Here is a 22,940-nt window from a genome sequence, read left to right on the forward strand (position 1 = left end):
TCCTTCTATGATGCATTTCCTCCCTTAACTAATCCAAGATTAAGTTGCAGAATGAGGATTGTAGTAGGAATGTGTTATTGATTGATACGCACCATCTATTGAGAACTTCTATTGAGAGCTTTAAGGTGAAACAAACAGCAGAATTATCCTTGGAAACACTCATTTGACCACGATGTAAAAAGTCTGTGCCAGAGTTTGTGACTGCTTGTATGTAAATAAAGCATACAGCTTTCTCACATTGTCCAGTATGATCCTGAAATTGTAGAGGTCCATTTCTTTTCTTTTCTATACCTATTCCATGCACACTCCTCGAGTTCTGAACTCAGCTGGAGCTGGACTCTGGAAAACTACAAAGGAGTAAAAGGCCAGGAACAACTTTGGAAACCAGAAAAAAACATAAGGCTTTGGGCCCGGCACCGTGGTCTAGTGGCTAAAGTCCTTGCCTTGAACGTGCTGGGATCCCATATGGGCGCTGGTTCTAATCCCGGCAACTCCACTTCCCATCCAGCTCCCTGTTTGTGGCCAGGGAAAGCAGTCGAGGATGGCCCAATGCTTTGTGACCCTGCACCCGCATGGGAGACCTGGAGGAAGTTCCTGGCTCCTGGCTTTGGATCGGCACAGCAGTGACCATTGTGCTCACTTGGGGAATGAATCATCAGATGGAAGATCTTCCTCTCTATCTCTCCTCCTCTCTGTATATCTGACTTTGTAATAAAAACTAAATTAAAAAAATGAGGTTCTGAAGAGAGGTATATGGTTCCAAAATCTCTTAAATAGGTGTAGCTGATGACCATCCCAACTTTGTAGGATGCCATGACAAGGCAGCAGAAAGAAAGGACTTATTCCATCCATTTAATTCTGTTTCCAGGCACACGTGCAACCTATGTTAGTGACAAAAATGTACACTCGGTGGTTAAAGTAATTGATGAATTATAATAATCATTAGCTAGCTGCATGACATCAAAATGTTAAAAATGTAACAAATGAACATATTTGAAGGATCAAGCCTGTGTGAATTTCCAATGGGTAAACACCAGTAGTTTAATGGTCATTTTTAATTTGCATTTTTTGCCTTACAATTTTCTTCCTCAGTATCAGGCCCATAAGCTCAGTATACATAGTTAAGACAGCCAAGATGATTCAAGTAATACTGAATAATATGAAAAATCCAGCAAACTCTAAGATTATATTCAAGGCATATGACTGTTTTGTTTATTGAAGTTGATCATTTACTAATTGGACAAATCTTACATAAAGTTGTAACAGCAGACTTTCCTTCAGTTACATAAATTTTAGAATCTCATATGAGAATCTGGAGGAACATTTAAAAATTTTTAAACTGATTCTCTCTCAATGTTTTTAACCTGGTAAGCCTTTCATTCCCTTTCACAAATGACCCTGGCACTTACTTCTTAGCCATCTGAATTCCCTCCAGCCTTAAAGACCTGCTCAAGGTCTCACTGACCAACCTCCCCTTCCTGTACCTGGAAAGGCCTTGTGAACAGTGGTCAGTCAGACTGTGCTGAGCATGTTGGCGGCACCTAATGACTAACTGCTGATGGACTGAGGCTCAGTGGTCCAGGGAACGGAGTGTCCCAACATCAGCAGTCCTTCATGCTGAGGTACCCTAACAGGGACTTCTTTGAAAACTACTTCTAGTTTCATCCAGCCTGGGACACAAGCAGTAATCAGAGCTCCAGGGAAGCTCACCTTGTCAAGGTCAGGGCCAGCCAGAGCAGCCACGGGCAAGGAGGCTGAGTGATGAAGGGGTTATTGTCAGACTGCCGAGGCAAGAAAGGTAAACCCATCAACAGGTAAAGAACTTCATGTATGTTCACAATAGCATTACCCTAACCGCTTTGAAGAGAAAGGTGTGTTATGAAAAAGACATGGGCCAGGTGCAGAGAATGAAGTGTTTGGAACAATCTGGAGCCCCTAACATGCCAAAGTGCAGCTAGGGGCCCTGTTTGGTGATGTAATAACTACCCACAAGGTAAAACATGCTTTCAACACATTTTGTGATGGTGGAGCTTCCTGTTTGGTATCGTGGTCTATTCTCCATTGGTGCCTTCATCTTTCCTGCTGCTTGCGGGGCATTCATGGACCTACATTTCTTCATGCTTCTACAACCTGCTCATGGTCTTCAAGCTGACCTAGCTCTTTCCAACTGATCACTCACAATCCACCACCCACACGGAAAACCTCATCCTCTCATGCCCCTTTTGCTTAGCTTTTGCCAACAATTTCTTAGACTACTGCTATTTCAGAAGAAATCTAAAAACTCTATTTCTTGTGCTTCAATCCTTTTCTGTGAAAACAGTACTACTATGCGTTCAGGGATGCCTCAGTCATCACTCAGCAAGATACTTTAAGACCAAATGCCATCAGAATACATCATCAGTCTTCAGAAAGGGCCCATTGTCATGCCTGGGCAGGAGCTGGTTCTAGGAGGTTGCCGGGGATCAATTAAGAGATACTGTGATTGTGACCTGGAAACTATATTTGGTATCAGATCTGATCCTAAGGGATCATGTCACTTTGGTCCACCTACTCCACCTGTGTGGCCTCAACATTTTCATCTTTTCTTGAAAAATGTGTTGACTAGGCCCTTGCCAGACACATATTTCCACATCAATGGAGTGAGAGAACACAGTTAAGAAAGTTAAGCAGCACCAGGTAAAATGGCATCAACAAAGGTTGGTGAGGTACTCCCTTAGAGGTGGGGGTGCTGTGCCTCACCTGAAGTGAAAATAGAGAAGTAGTAAGGAGAGTATGTCAGAATGAATTCTAGGAAGAGAACTTCAGTATGGAAATCCATACACTGCCTCTACCTGCCTAGGCAGTAGTTCTGGTGCCAAGGAGGCACAACAGACCAGTGTAATCAGCAGCCTCACCTTCTCTCCTCTCATGCCCTGTTCCCCTGTCTGCTTCTCGCTTGGTCTCAATCAGAAGCCATTGGGGTCCAAGAAGAGTAGCTCCCCTGCAAGGAACAGAGGAGGGTAAGGGTGCAGAGTCCAGAGGGAGAAGGAAAAAATTAACTTTACTGTAAGCCTTTCCCTGTCTTATTGGTTCTCCAGTGTCAGTGTTGGTTTGTGATAACATATAAGGACAAAAGCAAAATTTTAAACAGAACACTGAATTTTTCATGGAGCCAAAACTATTCCATTCAGAGGATTGTTCTTTCTTTTGTGTCAAGGGGATATACCTTTAACAAATGATGGTGGTGGTCTATGGAAATTCCTGTGTTCCAGTTGTCATTTCTTGAAAAAATAAAAAGTAAAGTTGGCAGTCCTATGAGAACTCACCCTAAATACCTAAGGACAAAAATTCTTATGAAATATGAAAGTGCACAGAACCCCTATGTAACAGACCTGTTTAACTTCTGACCTTGTTTACAGGTGGTCTTTCCCAAACCCTGATCCCTGAATTCCCCCAGTTCTGATCTGGGATAGGATATCAAGTTTTCTCCCTTAGAAAGTTTACAGGATCTTATTTTTCTAGGAAAAAAAAATCCTAAATGTCAACCTTCCACCCTGTGAAAGATTTAACTATGTTTCCATTTCAATAGCCCCAACAGATAGAAATAAAAGCCAGCAGAAAGGAATTGTTGACTCAGATATTCATTTATAAAGACTGTTGGCATAGAAGTTGGAGAAACAACTGTGTGGCATTTGATAGCTTCATAAATAACTTGAAATAATGGCTTACCCCAAAATCTTTAACTTGCCAACTCTTGTTTCAATTCAGTTCTAAGAAATTCAATTCATATAAGTTCAAAACATATTTATTGAGGGCTATTTGCCAAGTATTCATGCCAAGTAGTGGGGAAATTAGTCGTAACAAGATAGGCCTGATTAATGTCCTCACCAGAACTCTCAGCTTAGAGTCTTTCCTCAATGCAAAAATCCTGGAATTCAATATGATGTAAAAAAAAGAAATATGACAAAGGAATGTCAAAATTTGGTTGTTAACATCTTTATGTTCGTTCATAAAAAACTGCTCTCAATTACAGGGTCTCATTCTTTTCCTTTAGACAGGATTCTGGAAGATGTCGGGGGGAGGGGGAAAAGGCCTCCCTGCCTGTTTTCAGAGATTCCAGTTCTATCCAAAATAATAATGGTTCTTTGGAGGTTCCGGGAGGCCTTGTGCAAACAGCACCAGGGAAACAGAAACTGGGAAGCAAGAGCTATCTCTCACGGCGTGTATTTAAATTAGCAGTCACACAGACTCTGGCTTAGAGGAGACCAAAATTTTTACCTCCTGAAGGTACTTTGAACATATGAGGAAAAAGAACTAGGCTGAGATTCATGCTTAGAGCTCCCATTATATGCACTTACTATAAACACTTTGAAAACTACCAACTATTCTTTTTAATTTGTTTGTAACCTAAATGAAGTACCTCTCAAATATTTTGGTTTATGAACAAATTCTTTGAGTAACTGATGACATCTGAATTCTTAGGGGGAAAAAACAAGTGTATACTTACAAGCACATTTTGTATAACTGTGTATACTGTTTCAGAATGGTAAACATCCTTCTTCATGCCATCCTTAGAGCCCAAATTAAGAATTTCTTTTTTAGAGTTTGTAGTAAATGCATATTTTTAGAGAGAATATTTTATTTCAATCACTGGAACTTTTTTTTTCCAAAACCAAAACCAAAATGTTCATGAATGAGCCTATCAGAATACTCTTGCTGCCTCTTTATAAGCTGTAGAAAGGAATAAGGAAGACTCTTCCTCTGGGGAAAGCTCCCAGTTTCAAAGGAAACTAAGAGTTCCTCTTTCTGGACAGCAGGCCAATCATTCTTCCCCAAGCAACCTGGTCTCAGCACAGACATCATAGCTGTGAGAGTCAACTCAGCTAGTGACTGCAAAGTGAACATTCCTACCGTGAAACTAGACTTGACTCACAATAAAAGGACAAAAGAAGGTAACAGCACTGCCATTGAAACTATACTGTTAACTCTTTCAAAAAAGGAGAAACAGACATGTGTTTATCCCTGTTGAGTTTCAACTTCACAAGACGAGTAAAGATCAGGAGACGTCTGAGTGACATTCTGAACAAATTTCACACCAACGAGCATTTCAAAATACTTGACAGGTTTGAAGTGGTAACTTTTACATCCATTCTACCACAATTTGAGGTTTTAGCAGTTTGAAACAACTTATAACAATCCAAATAAATAAATAACGAAGTAAAAGAACTAACCTATTATTAAAACTCAATTCAATTCTTTTTCTAAAGGTCTACTTATTTGAAAGGCAGGGTGACAGGACAGGGAGATACAGAAGAGAGATGGGACGCAGAGGAGGGAGAGAGATTTTCCATCTGCAAGTTTACTACCCAGATGACTGCTGGAGCCAAGGATGGGCCAGGCTGGAGCCAGAGGCCAGCAGGTCCATCTTAGTGACCCACTGGGTGGCAGGAGCCCAATCCGTTGGCCCATCTTTCACTGCTCTCCCAGATGCATTAGTAAGAAGCTAGACTGGAAGCAGAGCCTTCACTCCTTTAACTAATGCTTATTATATGAAATCTGGTCTTAATCCATTATGCAAAATGTTGGTCCCAATTCAACTGCTTCTTACTTACTTCACAGGGTTGCTATGACATTAAAGTTAAAAAAGATGAAACTTAAAATTTGTAAAAGGCAAAACTTAGGATAATCTTACTGAGGGAATGGATTTTATTTTTCATTTAAAATTTTGTGTTTAAAGTCTTCCATTAAGTGGGGAATAAGATATTGCAAATACTTTTCACATTTGTCAACACAGTGCTCTGTATAGCCTTTTGAAACTGAATTACTTATTTTCTCACATATCATGCATAAGTTCAAATCTTGAGTTCTTTGACATATTGACTAACCATGCTTTCATCTTCCCACTGAATTCCAATAGAAATTGCACATGACAGTGGGACAAAAGATTTTCAAGTCAGCTCATGAACGGTGATGAAGTTTTGTTGCCCTAACCTGGATGGTTGGTCTTTGTGAATAAACCACTGGTCTACTATAAGCAGCAACTGTTTTATTGTTTGGGGTGCTGAGTAGAGGCAGTATTTTTTGCCCTGCCAATGAGTTTTAGGTTCTAAATAAGTAAACTTCAAGGAAATCCTAGAAACTTAATTGCAGTGATAAGACCTTGCAGAGTCCAAGGGTTTCGCTCCCAAAACTCAGCAAGCAGATCCTTAGTTGAACCTGATGTTCCGTGAGAAAGTTCTTCCTTCCCCACTGCCTGGCATTTGTACAACCTCACTCCTTACAAGATCTGAAGGCAAATGTGTTATGAATCCTTTTTGTATCAGATAAAAGCTCAGCAACAATTTCCAGAGTGCATTCCAAGATGATAAGGCAAGCCAGGGACAAGAGGCAGGCTCACTTTTCCTGTGAATTTCCATTTCATTTAAGGTCTCTGAGCCTAACCTGGCCCAGAATATCGGCAAGAACACCCAACACACAAAACATTAGCTATTGAGGGAACTTTATCTGTGAATTGGGATCACTATACAAAATCCACCTTGAGTTACATGTGGCTGGCTGCCGTGCTGTTCTGAAGCCCAGGGTCTTCCTTGCTTGAACTTCACATTCTCCAGCTCCTCAAAGATCAGGAAACCCCCTCTCAGTACCCGGAACAGCAAAGGAATGGACATATTTCTTAGGGTCCCCAAGTTGGACACAGCAGCCAACATGACTCCAACATGACAAGCATGACATGAGAAAGGTGTCAGACAGAATGGAATCCAGGCAAGCAAAGAGAGTCATTCTGTGGTCAGAACCTGCAGTGACAGCTGTCTTGGAAGCAGACCCTCATATGCAGGGGAAATGACAAGTGTGCTGGGGCCTACACCCTGTGGCAGCTAACAGGGCAACAGGCTTGCCACCAAAGTCTGCAGGAGAGTTGGCTACAGTTTACAAGCTGCATCTGCTGACCCTCTTAACCTCTGAAATAGCGAATGCCTTTAAGGATTCTTTTTTCACCTTCTTACCAGTAAGATTGGGCTCTGCGAATTCAAATACGAAGCTGAACAATGAGAGGTGCTTAAAGTAGTAAGGATTGCTCACTGTTCACAAGACTTTATGTAAATGGTTCAATTACCCTCAGCCTCCCTTTCCTCATCTACAAAACAGGAGGAAATGATAACTCCAGGACTGCTCCGATGCTTTAATGTGGTAATTCAGGAAAACGCTTAGCACAATGCTGAGTCCACAGTGGTGAGTAAAATAACATAAAGCTAAGCTACCTTTTTAGGTTGTAGATTTTTGTTTCTTACTTGAACACAAAGACTAGAGACCGTTACAAACCTATGTTCTTGGCAATATGTTGCTGCACCTAGCCTGGCTACTCCTTGCTGGAAATGGTAAATCATGCACAAGAGCGGCAATTCAATAATACAGTTAGGGAAGGTGCAGTCTGTACCCTACCCTGCCAACGAAAGGGCATTCTTATCTGCCCTACTCATTTCTCCCTTGTCTGCATCTTGGGGGTTGTGACATTGAAGAGGAGCAAGGAGTGTGAACCAAGACTAAAGGAGACAGTTAAAAGGAGTTTTTGAAGAGAAAACTTGGGAAAAGCTGTTACGCAAGACTGAAGCTTGTGGGGAAAAAAGAAAGATTTTTTAAAATAAGTTGCTTTGAAATTTTCCCCACATTTTTTGGGTCAATGTGACTTAATCTTGCATAACACCACAGTTCACTGGGCCCCACTATAGTTTACTTTTTTGGAATTTCTATTTGTAAAAATGAACACTCATGATTTTTTATCCTTTCTTTGTGGTCAAAGAACAAAGATAATTATTTGGAAAGTAAGAATGAAATTCATCCTACCCTGCAGTTATACAGGTCGGATTGGAGAGTTTTTAAATCTAATATATGTGAAATCTTACGATTTTTTCCTATATTTGAAGATTTGCCATTTCGTCACTCTAGTAATGATTTTCCATTTTTATATATTAATCATTTCCAAATATCATCTTTAAAAACTTCAAAAATCTCCAGATTAAAACAGTAAGTTAATTAAGAGTGAAGTTAACAATCATCCTTCACTTTCCTGAACGTACCATCTTTCAAGAAGGTGAAAAAGAGAAGATACCATTCTTACAGTATAGTTTTAGCTTTTATCGAGTATGATTGGGAATATATAATTTGTTGCGTTTAACTGATAATGACCAAGGAGAAGATCATCAACAGAAGGAAACCTCTGAGAATCTTAAACAGTTAAGAAGAGGAACGTGAGTGGCCCAAGCAGCCGAGACCTGCACTGTCCAACATGGCAGCCACTACCTGCATGTGACTCTCCAATAACCTAAATGTGCTTCATCTTAGAACATCTCATGAGAACGATTTGGGATATACTGGGTTAAATAAATTATCTCATTAATTTGCTTATTGCAAAAATGTTTAAGGTAACCACTGTATTATTTAAAATTACATATACAGCTTGTGGGGAATTAATGTCCACGAAATGGCCTAGGGATTTTCAGAGCATGATTTCCTACAAGGGAATCTCCTCCAACTCAGGAATCAATGACTGAGGAACAATCTCTAAGATCAAAAGGGGCGACAGACACAGTGCAGTGGGAATGATTGGCCTAAAGGTGTAACTCACTGGTTGTGTCTAACATTTCAGTGGCTGGGTTGGGTTCCCAGTGCCAGCTCTGGGTTACAGGTTCCTAGTAAGACAGACCTTGGGAGGCAAGAGTGATGGCTTGTATAACTGTGTCCCTATCACTCACGTGGGAGACTTGGAGTTCCTGCCTCCCACTTCAGCCCCAGCCTAGCCTAGACCCTGTGGGCATTTGAAAAGTGAACTAACAAACAGTAATTTTTTTTCTTTGCCTCTCAAATAAACATTGTTTCTTTTCTTTTTTAGGAAATAGAGAATTCTTATATAGGAAAGACCATATCATATAATATTTTATAACAGAAGTTTGGGCTTTTTTAGATAAAAGGATGTGTGGCAAAATTCTTTCATGTTTTGTGATATTTGCATGCCAATATCTGCATCTGATGTAATATTTTACTTACTGTGTTTAAATTTTTACTAAATTTACAGTAAGGGCTCTGTTTCTTACTATTTTGCTTTAGTGAGTTATTTGAAGAATGATGTTAGAAATAAAAATGAGGTTTTATTTGATTCAGGTGGCAAATTATTCAGATATTTTCCTAATGGCACATCCTGAACTTAGCCTAAGAATTAAATACTCATGCTACTTGAAAGCTACTTTGCGGGTACAAACCAGTTCTGACCATTTGAAACACTGGGATATCAGCCCAGTGTCGTGAGTGGTCACAAAGTCATTTTGGGAAATTTTTTTTTCTAGATTTTTAGTAACATGATTATCAGGAAAGAATGTGAGAACACATTTCAAGGCAAAAACACCAAGCACTACTGCATTCAGAAGGGGAAAGATGACTTAGAGTATAGTTACCATGGCCATAGATAGTTCTATTTTGGGAAAGATTCCACTGGTAATAGCTCCTAGGCAAAGAAGCCTGTTCTAGAATTTATTACATTCTCCTTAGGCATTTGAGGCAAGCCAAATAGGATTTAATCTTTTCCAAAGAATGTTTCCAAGCCACATTTAATTTAAAAACATCTTGCAATTTAATCTTCCTTTGCATTAAGTGTATGAATCAATGAACTTTCTTACTTAATCAGTATCAAATACATGAAATTTGTTCATGGGTACTGAATATCGTTAATAGGTGAGATCCAGAGCTAAACCCTGGACAACTCAAAGAACTTGTCCGAGTCCCCACCTTTCAGGAGCTCACAGTATGATGACAGAGGAGAAAAGCAGCACAGGTAACTCAAAGGAGAGACAGACACATGCAGATCAGCATCTTTTTTTTTTTTTTTAAGGAAGTGATGTGTGTGAAGTACTGAGCCCAGTACCTGGTAAACACTCAGGCCGAATAATACAAAAAGATCTTCTATTTGCTGGCTCACTCTCCAAATTGCCCGAACAGGTGTGGGTCAGGCCAAAGCCAAAAGCTAATGACCCCATCCTAGTTCGCAGGTGGGCGGCAGAGACAAGGACTCAGGCTGTCCTGTGCTGCCCTCCCAGATGCATTAGCAGGAAGAATGATCAAAGCAGAACCCTGGGAATCAAGCTGTTTCTCTGACAGAGGGTGATGCCAACTCAAGCAGTAGCTTAATCCATCGCACCACAACACTGTGTCCCAATCTGTGTCTTTCGTACTAGCCATCTCTCTTTCTTAAAATCTGTGTGTGTGTGTGTGTGTGTATTTGTTTGAAAGGCAAATTTTGAGAGAGACACAGAGACAGAGAGAGACAGAGACAAAGAGGAGAGCTTGCATGCGCTGCTTTACTTCCCAAATGGCTGCAATGGCCAGAACTGAGTTGATCCAAAGCTGGGGAGACAGGAGCTTCTTTCCAGTCTCCCCCATGGGTGCAGCAGTACAAGCACTTGAGCCATCCTCTGTTGCTTTCCAGGCACAGCAGCAGGATGATGCACTGAAAGAGGAGAAGCCATGACTCAAACTGGTGCCCACATGGGATACCAGCACAGCAGGTAGGAGCTTAGCCTTAGCATGGCACCAGCCCCAGTTCTAGCCACTTCTGAAATGACACATGTTAGATTTTAAAGTGTCAAGGCTGTTAGATAGAGGAAAGATAGAGAGAGAGTCCATCTGCTGGTTCACTCTACAGTGCTCAACAGCCAGAACTTAGCTGAGCCAAACCTGGGAGCCAGGAGCTTCTTCTCAGTCTCCCAGGCCATAAGCAGAGAGCTGGATGAGAAGTGGCACAGCCAGGATACTAACTAGTGTCCCTATAGTATGCTGGCACTGCAGGCCAAAGATTAGCTTGATGTGCCATCCTGCCAGTCCAAGTTTTCTTAAGATGAAATTTTCAGAGACCAAACTATCTTTTGTTGACACACTACTTTGAGGAGAAAGGCAACTTATTAAGAAACAAATTTTAACCGTAACTTGCAAAATCCTTCCATTTCTGCAAAACTCTGTGAGTACAGATACTGCCTCACACTGACTGAATTACAATTCCTATTTTGAAGCACCCAACTGACTCTTGACACCCGACCCAACACAAACAGTTCAGCGACTGGCAAGGAGGCCAGGGGCTATGATTCCCCAGCAGGTTCCAGTGTAACCAAAGCATCACAACAAATGAACCTAGTCAGATCCAATCTGCCTGAGGATGCTGGGGGCAGCCAGAGGTCCCTTCCTCCTCAGCATCCCGGGCACTGATCAGCCCACACCAAGCCCACTCACCAAGCAGCCAACCAGCTGTAGCTTTGAGGACAGCCAGGCTGGATAACCAGATGCCCTGCAGGGTGCTATGGGCTGTCTAGGAAATGTGAATCAGTTTCGCATTTCCTTCAGATCCCAGTTCCCCTGAAATGTGCTCCCCAGGTCAGATGGAGTCCACAGCCCCTGAAGCTCATGTACCTTCACCTACCCCATCGTAGATCTAAACCTTCTAGGATGAGCCAAGTGCATGGGAAATGTGATTTTTACCTGAAGCACCAATGCAGAATCCACTTTGATCTCTAAGAAGCACATGTCTAGAGCTGTATCTAATAGGTTATTTCAAAAACTAGAAATAGACATAGGGGACAACATCAATTCCCTTTTTTTTTTTTAAGACTTATTTCATTTGTTATTTAAAAGAGTAACATAAAAAAGAACAGATAGAGATCTTCCACCCAAGGGTTTACTCCTTAAATAGTCACAACAGCCAGAGCCAGGAGTTTTCATCTGTGTCTCCCATGTGGATGCAGAACCTTGTTTGGGCCATCCTCTCCTGCTTTCCCAGGCCATAGGCAGGGAGCTGCACTGGAAGTGGAACAACTGGGATTTGAACTGGTGCCAGCTGGGATGCCAGTGCCACAGGGGGAGGATTAGCCTACTCTGCTATGGTGTTGGCCCATGTTCACTTTGTATGTCTCACAATTCCCTGCTGTACACACCACCTTCTCAATATTTCCACCCTCACAGGAAATCAAATGTGTCAGCACTTACAGCCCGAACTAGCATGCTTTCTGCGAAATAATGCTGGTGGTTTGGAACTTTTTTGTCATCTGAAGGAGTCAAATGGGAGGGGGGAAATGCCACGGGCATCGGCTGAAACAAACTGGCAGACACGCCAGTGCTGCAGTTTGTGAAGCTCCATTGCAGGAGGGCTACCCTTGGGGAAATTCTGAAAAACCACGCTATCTGTAAACAATCTGCTGGAATGCCACATGCTTTCTACATTTCTCTGCCTGTTGACATTTCAGTAGAAATGAAAGAACATATTTCATTGCAGACAGAAACTTTTGTTTCTTATACATAGAACCCCATAATGGAAATAGAAAATGAAGCAGGCCATCTTACCGAGTTGCTGCCCTGGGATCATTTTTCAAAAAAAAAAACACAACTTTCTATTCCTTTGGCCAACTTCATTTTGAGCTAAGATTATTTAACTTGGGGATAGAGGCCATAAAAATTAACTTATTATTAAAATGAGACTTTCTAGAGTTGGTACTTTTTTGTGTTTCTTCTTAATCTGTCTGTGGTATCTCTTTTCTTAGGTTTATTGTTATTTAAGTCTACATTTATAGTGTTCTTTCTATCCACCAATTTCTGCAAGTCCATCCAGGGACATAACGTCAACTCATTTTCCCAGTCCTTGTGGCTGTCCAGGTATCTGAGCTCTCTGGTCAACAACAGGGGAACAGATGCTATGTGTAACTTCTGGGTACAGCTGTGCCAGTCTCCCCACTTCCTCTTGCTACCTGGATCAGTAAGTGTGTTCCAGGTGAATCATCCATTTAGGGAGTTCCTGAAAGCCCCTCTGCCTAGCATTTGGGATGCACTTTGTGATGCAGAAATAATTTCAGAAAGTAAAATATTAAGCCATCAGCCAATTCCAACAACTGCACACATTTAACCATCAAGCAGATTAAAAGGAAACCACATAATTGACATTGTGATCTTTTTTGTTACTACCTAAGGGACTAAAGTATTTCTCAACAGTATCATTTCCATCATCACTGCTACCTTTGTATGAACTCTCTTATCCAAAATCTCTATGGAAGAGGGTTTTGTTTTGTTTAAAGCTTAGGCTACATGATTTGAAGAGCATTAAGTTTGAGACAGTTGTAGAGAAGTAGGGTAGGTGGGGTATAGGAGGGCATCACAGATCAGCTCCTCATCTGTTGCAAGATTTCAACAGAAAAGCAGCAGGCCAACTGGTTGAACAAAGCTAGAAAACCAGAGCTAATCTCTCACCCAAGTACCTGGGGAGAAAACATTACTCTCCTTTAGCACATGTCCCCAGACACATACAACTTTCGCTATTTGTAGTGCTCTTTAGAACTGTTAATTTAGATTCGAACACATGATGTCACCCTGACTTATTAAATATTTTACCTCCTTGAAGTTGGCAGGGACCCATCATCATGCAGACTTAGACAAGTCACAGGGACCATTTCCATCATGCTTCTGTTTCACCTTCAGTAATAACACAATGCTTACTGAGTTCTTCATGAACTTCCTTTCACCAAGCCTCCTTCCTTGGGCTATCCTGTGCTCTGATGGCGCAGCCGCAGTCAGCTAGGGTGCCAGGAGGGCAGCTCCCCAAGAGCCTGGACTGCAGAGGGCCCGCTGGAGATGGCATCTGTAGAAAAACGACCACGCTTAGGCCAGCACCTACGGGTGCCTGGAGGTCACCTGGCTGCTCAGAGGCAGGGGCAGAGCCACTCACTGCAACCTCGGGTCATTGACTGCAGGTGGATTCCATGAAAGGGGAGGCAGTCTGGGGGAGAACATAGCACCTGCAGCTGAGGGGGAATGACTGGAGAAACTTCTCAGCTGTGAGTCATCAGCAGCCTAAACGAACTCAACATGGTTTCTAGACCTAGAAAATAAAAACTACCAAACTTCTCAACGAGAAGTGAGGAGAAAATATGTGTGACCTTGGGCAAAGATTTCTTCTATCAGATTCCAGAAATATGATCCATGAAAGTACAACTTGATAAAAAGCTTCAGTTCTTCTAAAGACAGAGATTATCATTAAGATTATTAAGAAGATGAAAAGACTAACCACAGACTGGAAAAAATACTTGAAAAACATGTGAGAGACATTTATATCCAAAGTGCCAAACAAGAGACAAACAATGCAACTTAAAAATGGACAAAAGATATTACTTTAGTTATTAAGGCAATACAGATTAAAGATCTGTTAGATACAATTCTTGCTATGAAATGACTAACATTAAAAAGGCTGACCTTACCAGGGTTGGGAAAAACACAGAAGAGCTGAAATTTTTCATTCTCTGCGGGTGAGGATGAAAAACGATACAATCACTTTGGAAGATGGGAGTTTTTAAAAAAGTTACAGTTACACTTACTTCATCATTCAATCATCCCTATCCTGGATGTTTACTCAAGAGAAAAGAAAGCACATGTCCAAAGGCTTGGACAGGAATATTCCTAACAGCTGTGTTTGGAAAAGCCCCAAGGTGGAAAAAACAGAGGGGTAAGTGAATCGGCATACCCAGCATGATGGCGTACTACTGCAGTCACAATGAAAATGGACACATACCGCAGGATGTACCTCAGGACAATGCTGCTGCGTGAAAAAGCCCAGGAGATCAGACACCTACCACAGAACTCAGGGAGAGCTCAGGGAGGTGCCCGATGGACGGCTCAAGTAGGGCAGGAGGGACTACTCCAGGGAACAGAGGAACTTTGCAAGGCAAGGGATAGCCATCTTAGGTTGATTATGCTGATGGTTTCATGGAGGTATACAGAGGTCAAAACGTCACACAATTTAAGCTTACTTTAGTAAAGAAGACAGAGAGAGAGAGCAAGAAAAAGAAAAAAAAGATATAAAGAAGGTAAAACAATAGTTTCAGGACATTTATCTCTTGCCTATCTCTTACAATACAAAAAACAAAATTATATTTCTTTTAACATCAACAATTCATCCTGCTTAAATACGCATGAAAATACAGTTCTATATTGTCCTCACTTTAAAGATAAATTATGAGTTGTTTTCAATTACTTCCAATGTTCATTTAAAGCACTGTGATCAGTTAAAAACCTTGATTTACTAATGATTTGAAAATGTGTCACAATCTTGCAAAAGTCATCTTAGAATGTTAAAGCCAAGAGAAATTACTAATGTAAACATACATTTCCTGCATTAGCAGAACAAATACTGAAAGAAAACAGAATTTATACCATTTGATGCAACTTTTCACACTGCTACCTTCTCTATTTGCAAAATACAAAATCTTCTAGTCATTTAAGGTCATTTTGTCAAACTGACTTCCAACATCATATACTATAAAATTGACCTTAAAAGTTAAAGAGCAAAGATTGCTTGTGTATCTTTGCCATTTAAAATGAGAATTATTTAATGAAGTTATCCCTAGATTACAACTCAAAAGCTCCACGACTTTTGAAGCTTTGTAACAAGACAAGCTGTAATGTAGTGGATGATATGCTTCCTTCTGATTCTACCACTACTGGCTTCAGGCCCATATTCTCAGTTCTGGATGTGCCACTCCATCGAGCTAATGACATCATGCATTTTACACCACTCATCTACCTGGGTCTAGGCTCTCAGGATCTGCTTGGGAGGAACATTCCTGATCCGGTTCAGGTCAAGCCTCCTTGCATTCAAGCGTTTATTTGTGAAATAAGTCCACATGAGATGTTTCAGAGGCACTAGCTGTTCTCTGTTCAAAGATGTTAAAATAGAGCAAGGACACAGTTTAAGGAATGTTCCAGTTCACCAACAGACCCAAAGGAATAAGGTTGAGACAAATAAGCACAGCCTGGCATGTGAGAAGTAGATCTAAATAAAACTCTCTAGCTGGATCATCCAGTAACGCTCCTATAATGGCTAGAGCAGTATAAATGTAGTTTTTGACTACTCAACGTCTAAAAGCTCCTTGAGCCTCCCTGAATATCAGGGCCTAAATTTCCCAACTCAGTAAAATGGTAAGAAAAGGGTCAATGTGACAGTGCCGGATGCCACACCCACCTGCTGATGGAAGGATTCGGAAGAACGCCTGTCTCAGTCGCCTTGTGCCAGCTTGGAGCTCTGTCCATTCGTTCTGTTTCACAGGTGCTGATTGAGACGCATTCTGATGTATGAAATTTTGTCCCCCAGACACAGAGCCTAATAAAGGCCTTTCTTTAGAAGTACACTTTACCCAGGGAGTCCAAAGGTTAAAGTGATATTTAGAGAACAGTGCAAGGAACAGTGTGCATAAAGAACCACTGTTAGCAGATCAGCGGGGACACAAAGGGAGAGGAACAGAAACAACTTCCTTCTCAATTTGCTGCCGAAACTAACAATAACCTAGCCGAGGTGACTGAGATTCACCTGTAGTGTGGTTCCTCGAGGTACACAACAGAGTCTGTTCTGCCAACTTCTGTGTTCTTGAGTTCCTCAACAGGGCAGGCAGGGTCAAAGGGAGCAGCAGGGGCTGTAGCTGTCCTGCAACCTCCAGGTTTCTAACTCTACTTTCCTCCAGCTAAATGAATTCTGTTATAACAGCAAAAAACAAACAAGAAAAAAGAAAAACCCAAAGCACAACCAATTCCTTTCAGCTCCAGGGCTTCCAACCCTGTCAACTGTTAATTGGAAGGGGATGAATTCTGAACTGCAGGAAGCTAATTGGGAGCCCCAGGCAGAAATCCTAAAGGTAATTGGTTCATGTCCCTTTCAGGTGCTGCCAAGGAAAGGGTTATCTGTAGGGTGCTGATTGATTCGGATCCTTAAGGGAAAGAGCAGGGCAAACAGGCTCCCTGAAGTCTTCCATTTCCCAAACCCAACCAAACACCCAAAAATGATCTTCATGTGGTGCTTCTTTCTTTGCGCAACAAAATCATAAGCATCTCTATTCAATCAAATAAAAGCTCATTTTTAGGTTTTCTTTCCCTAGCTCCCAAATAGCAATGTAGGCTTATATTATCATTGGAGTTGGGAAATAAATTTTAAATTAAAACAATATCCTACTATTCTAATTTGGTTTTTCCTTTGACTTATATTTCTACAACAAATCCTTTTTCTGTATATCACATAGTTGTCAGGGACCAGATTAAGTGAACTACCCAGAGCGAAGAGATGTTACTATTTATGTAACAACAGTAATCATGCAGAACTGAGATTCTGATATGTACCTGGGGGAGGTAGGAAGACAACACATTGTCTTAGCCAGAGATGCAGAAGGAAACTTACGGGCAAAATCCAAAATTTCCTAGCCCACGGGGAAGCCCACTCAGATATTACCAGTTCCTAACAACTATTCTCCTATACATTTTTGTGAGTATTGTGCCAACCTCTTTCATGTTCTGCAAACTTTGTCCATAGTACTGAAGACTTTAACCCTCATCACCTTCATTTACTTGAGTAAGTCTGAGTTTGATTGTGCTGTCATCATACAGGTCGGGGATGGTAAAGTTGGATCTGATTCCGTGCCTTTAGAGTCTCAGTCCTGTGATCTTTTTCTACCTAAGAGTTGAAAAGACATGGCTCTAAGTGGAGGTTGAAGTGTCCTGAAACGGAGTCAAGAGAGCATGCGGCAGATAGGCACAGCCTCAGAAGGACTCTCTAACTTGCAAAAGTGGAGACTAGCATAACAGATCCCTGTGTGCCCATCATCCTCCTTCCGCCCTTCCCGATAACCCTCACATGAGGCAGAGAAAAGCTCCCAGGAAGGTCAGGTAGAAAAGACCCAGCTTTCTCCAGGACAACAGGGCACTTGGAGTAAGATGGCCAGGATCAGAGTGAGGCATGCAGTCAGCTGACCAGAGTATGACAGCAGATGTATCTGGAACAGAAATCCCTGATGGAGGCCACTCCATGAGGAGGTTTATCATGACTCATAGCTCAGGAGGTGCAAGCTGCACCTGGTTATATTCTCTTTTGTTGGCAGACCTCAATGGCAGCCCAGGATATCACATCACAGACAAGAGACAGGTGTATATGTGTGGGGCGTGAGGAGGGTGAGATCTCTTTACACTCTCTTATAAAGCCACCAAAATTTAACCAGAGGTTTCCACCCTAACGACCCACTCTCATCCTAAGTATGTTTCCAAAGGGTCCTGCCTCTTCACATTTAGGTTGGGTGAAGTTTTCACCTCTCAGGGCTTCCATGTGGGGTCAACTTTTCAGTACCTGCAGCCTTGGGAATTCTCAGGCTTGATACACATCACAGCACCAGCATTTAAAGCCCAGCCCAAACTAAACCTAAGGGTGTAAAGTTGCTGCCCTGTGTCATGCCATGCAATGTCTGACTTCCAGGATTCACACAGAGACAAGACAATATTTCTAAACAGCCAACATGTCCACACTATTGTAAGGCCACAAGGAACACAGTGACCTTTATTCCCTATCAAAACAGGAAAGGCACAGCCCATCACACCCTCCTTCTCTAGTTCCCAGAGAGCATCCCTTCATCAAAACTTCCTCCTACTTTGCCTCAACCTGTTAGTTGGAAAAGAATGTACCATGTTTTATTTTGAAAATCTTTTGTTAGTCCAAACTGAATGATATCAAGAAAATCAATCTTGGTATTAATTAAAGAAGTTAAGGAATCATGAACTGTAAAGCTTAAAAAAAAAGTTCCTCCAAGCTTCATTTCTTACCAATAGTTCATGGTCCAGTTTAGTGTCTGACTCTGAACTTTCAGACTTGATACTGAAAAAAAAAAGAGTTTAGTGTTTCAATTTTTTTTCAGGCATGGGGGTACAAACATGTGTATACACATGCATACACACCCCCCAACCACCACTCCAGATCTTTATATTGTAACATTTATGATAATTTTTTAAAAAGTATTTCCTCCAAATGTCAGTTTCTCGACATTTCAAAAGGAAATGAAAATAATGGAATGTAAACTTTACTTGCAGAAGATAAAATAGCCTTAAATGTTCTCTTGAGAATAAGCAGCCTGAACAGTACAATCTGTTCTGAAAACCTGCAAAATCTCTTACTTGAACAAAAATAAGAAAAGGGAGGAAGCATTTCCTCCTCCGAAACAGCAGGTGGGGGAATTCTGTTCTCTCCTGCTTCCAGCCCTGGCCCTCTCCCTCCATCTCCTCCACTTCTTCTGGATCATTTCCATTGGCTTGTGAGCTTGTTGTTACTTAATGCATCCTGAGCCCCTTACTCCTTTAGCTTCTGCTCTATTACACTGACCCATTTTGCTATAAGGTTATTGCCGTGCTCTATTTTCACTGCCCCCAATCTCTTTCTTCTTATTGTTGTTGATAGTCAGTGCACATTCTCGCCAGTACCATCCTGCAGACACTGCACTTAGTGAGGGACCAGCGATCTCTACTGTCACCACTCATCTGACAGAATGGTTGTGGCAGGGGCCATCACTCCCTATAAGAAATACCTTTATAGGACACCCCAAAATTCCAGGAATACTTGGTCCACCTCTGTTCAATTATTTTTACTTTCTTCTGCTCTACTGAAGGTCACCTTCTCAGTGAGGCATATCACATGAATCTAAAATTTCAATCCTTACCTCATCTTTAAACTCTACATTTCTGTGCATATCATGCAATTTGTTTATTATCTTACATTATGAATCTTTCCAGCTGCAAATATAAACTCTCTGAAGACAGGGACTTGTTATTGTTTCGGTCACTCTATGACTTTTCTGAGAGTCTTGTCAGTAAAGATTTGTTGAATGAATAAACAACTAAATCATTCCCAAACTTTATGGGTCTAACAGATTTTATTCTCTTGCTGCCATTCAACAAGTCTTACTTATAAATCCAATTACTATCATGTATCCTGCTGTCTCCCTAATAAGTTTGTTTCCATATTTATGTGCCTATTTCTCACTTTTAGTTTCTATTCAAAAGATTTAGTGGTTTTAAAACAGATTCACAAGGTAATCAGTGACTCCTAAAAGAAATTACACTTCCAGTGAGTGGTAGGAGACACTGGGATCTGAGACATGACTACTCTCCTCACATCAAAGCCAAATCAGCGAAATTCAGCATTTTGGTGTTGCTCACTTGACAAATGCTCTTTATTGGGAAATGGAAAACTACCTCCTAGCCATCAGAGTTGCTGGAACACCCTACAAACTGCTTTGAAGGATCTTAATAAACCGGCTCTTCTGGCATTCTGACTAGCTGTGCCTTCTGCCAGCGGGACTCAAGCGGCTACTGTCACCAAAGCATGATTCCAAATGACCAAGAGAATTGAACCGTCTCCTGACCCAACCGCTCGACTGCCACCTCTCCCTGCGGCCGCCGGGATGCTACCAGTCAGAAGTCTTGTGACTCTCATGGTTCTGAGACACTCAAGTCTGACACGATCTCACAGCGCACATGTTGATTTGTCCCCTTGGGTTTTGCATTTCTCAGAGACACTCTCAGAAAGGACAAAGACCTTACCTTGTTTATATTGTATTCACCCAAAAACACACAGACCAAGGAATTAATAATCAGTCGCCAAACAAGGCCAATGAAAACAAACCAAATAAGAGTACAATACTCATATTCAGGTGGGCCACAGTTCCTCCACACAAAGAACTATTTGAAGCCACTCTCTTTTAATAAAGGCTGAAACAAGACTACAGATTCAAAAATGAGGGCGCCCTGGCTGTCTGACAAGAATAGTTAAAGGTCATGAGTCATGGCCTGAGAGTAACCATGGTAACCAGGATACACAGTGGAAGTCGAGTTGTACAGTCACTGAAGAGGGGAAGAAAGGTTTGCAGAGCCCGTTAACCTGGAGGTAATGCAAATTAGAATTCACAAAGGTATCTATGAAGGTTTTTTTTAATTGCTGTTTTTTTTTTTTTTTTTTTTTTAACCTAAGGAGTCACAGAAAAATTGAGAAATTGGAATGTCTGTTAAATATTTCCACTGGCCGGGAGTAATGATTGACACACAGCTCTCACAGTGGCCTTCTCCCACCTCCCAGAGCTTTACAAGAACCAGCAGCTTCCTTTCTTTAAATGATAGATATTTCTGTTTGCTTTTTCAGCTTTGTACTCCATGCCTTTGAATATTGAATTGGAATAATAATTTGTCACCAATTAGTCCACACGAACAACCGATCTTAGTAAAAATGATTTAGAAATGTAGCTTTGTTTTTAAACTTCATTTAAACAAAGGCCATTCCATATGCTACAGTTCTCAAAAAAGAATACTGGTTTCTGAAACTACAATATTCCAAATATATTGTTCCTCAATGTCCATAATGCGTTATCTAATATTAATTCCTGTATAGCACCAACAAGGAAAATATTATTCAGAGTGTTCAAAATAATTGAATATCATCCATCCTCCCAAAATAGCATTCTTCTGAGCATTTAGATGGCAAGCATCATTCTAGAACCTCACTTTTTCAGTGTTGTAAAGTCTATCTTACATTCATTTTTACCACTGTATGCATATGTTTCAACAAGAGATCCAAAAGCACAGCATGGTCAGTCTCACCTCCTGCTGCAAGCCCTGCTGCCTCCTTCCCGGAGCACTCAACTCCTGATGTCAGAGACCAAAAGGCAATGACCTTGTGTCCCCTGTGGCTTCCCTAAGAGGAAGGCACTGGCCAGTCCCCCTCACAGCTCTGACTTGTAGGCATTACCCTCCATTTGGCAGTAGTGTGTCCACCTCGCCCACAGTCGGCTTATAGACCTGTTACCCTTTGAGGTGCTTAAAAGGAAATGAGTGTTTGCCAAATTTCTTTGGATTTCATTGACAAAAATAAATTTTCTCCCCTCACAAAGGTGAGGGACTCCTCTGCATATAAAAACAACATTCTCCATAAAATCTTGGAACATTCCTGAATCCCCATGGACCACTAACCAGACGTTCAAAGCAAAGTAAACCAAGACTCATGCAGCCATAGAAGAAAAATGCACCAACGTCACAAAAGACACAGAACTTAGCCAAGCAGAAGCGTGGTCACATTAATGGTCCACATATGACATCATCCTCCTTGGAAGGGCCCAATTTCCACTCATTCAAAGCGTAAAAGGAAATCCTAAATGTAAGATGACTCCACACTCAAAGATGGAAATGAGTGTTATGCCAGCAGGCAAATTTCCCAGTTGTTACTGTAGTTCAAAGATAGACACAAACTCTACTTCCACGTTGGCATTCAGAGTTGTCTCTGGTTTTTCTTTGGGCAATTTTGGGAAGAGGAATGAGCTGGTTTTTCGTGAGTGTATATCCTGGAAGGAGAGTGGCCAAAGGGACATTTCAAACCTATGAAGTTCAAAGAGAACTGATCCAGTCCCCTCCCCCTACCCAACTAGTCGTGTGGTTACAGTGAGTGAGTGAGTGTCATTTTGAGAAGAGAAAGTAAGGGAAAACATAGTCATTCAACAAACAAATATTCAACACCTACTGTATGCCAGCCTTGCCCCTGTAATCAGAGCGGACGGTGGCATTCAAAGGAAAAAGATCTTTCTTCCACAGGGGAAGAGAAGTCCATCTGAAGCTCTTCCCCATGCTTCAAAGAAAGATTTCTTCTCTCTCTCTCTCTCCCTTTCAAGTACTGAGTGAAGCCTACCTGATTCCAAAATTACCATGAATTTGGCGACATGAGGAGCTGGGAACTCACCTCCCACTCTCTGGGGTTACAGACACTGGAAGCACAGATTTCTTGCTCAAGCATTCTCCCATCTCAATGTGGACCCTTTATACATGGGATGAACATCAAGAGTCTCCATTCCTGAGCATTTTAGAATCCCAAATGTCTCCTGTTGCTGGGTAACCACAATGGCTGTGGAAAGGACAGTTGCCTTGCCAAAGACAAAAGAAGCTCCAGCTACAAAGCCATAGCAACCCCTCCAGGATGTCTTGCAAACCAGACTGTGGCCTGAGGACAGCTGAAGCATCAGCACCTGTTCTGAAAAACCCCTGCAGTGGCAGTGGTGTTAGTGCTCTAGCCAGAGTGTTTCCATCCAGGACCTGTGTGAGGGCAA

General features: G+C 41.5%; 1 protein-coding gene across 4 annotated transcripts in view; it reads right to left on the reverse strand.

Annotated features, from left to right (window-relative positions):
• CCDC192 (coiled-coil domain containing 192) overlaps positions 1-22,700 on the reverse strand; it is a 222,031-nt gene extending 199,331 nt beyond the window's left edge. For all 4 annotated transcript variants that reach the window (XR_009247217.1, XR_009247216.1, XR_009247215.1 and 1 more), the window contains exons 1-2: positions 22,577-22,700; positions 18,628-18,679 (exon numbers count right to left, since the gene is read on the reverse strand). Coding sequence is in view for 1 of the 4 variants with exons in the window: in XM_012927417.2 (XP_012782871.2) it covers positions 18,628-18,679; positions 22,577-22,638 (114 nt within the window). In the remaining 3 variants the exon portion in view is untranslated. The remainder of the gene's footprint in view (positions 1-18,627; positions 18,680-22,576) is intronic.
• Positions 22,701-22,940: the final 240 nt, after the last annotated feature.

Source organism: Ochotona princeps, chromosome 19 (genome assembly GCF_030435755.1).
Source record: "Ochotona princeps isolate mOchPri1 chromosome 19, mOchPri1.hap1, whole genome shotgun sequence".
NCBI lineage: Eukaryota > Metazoa > Chordata > Mammalia > Lagomorpha > Ochotonidae > Ochotona > Ochotona princeps.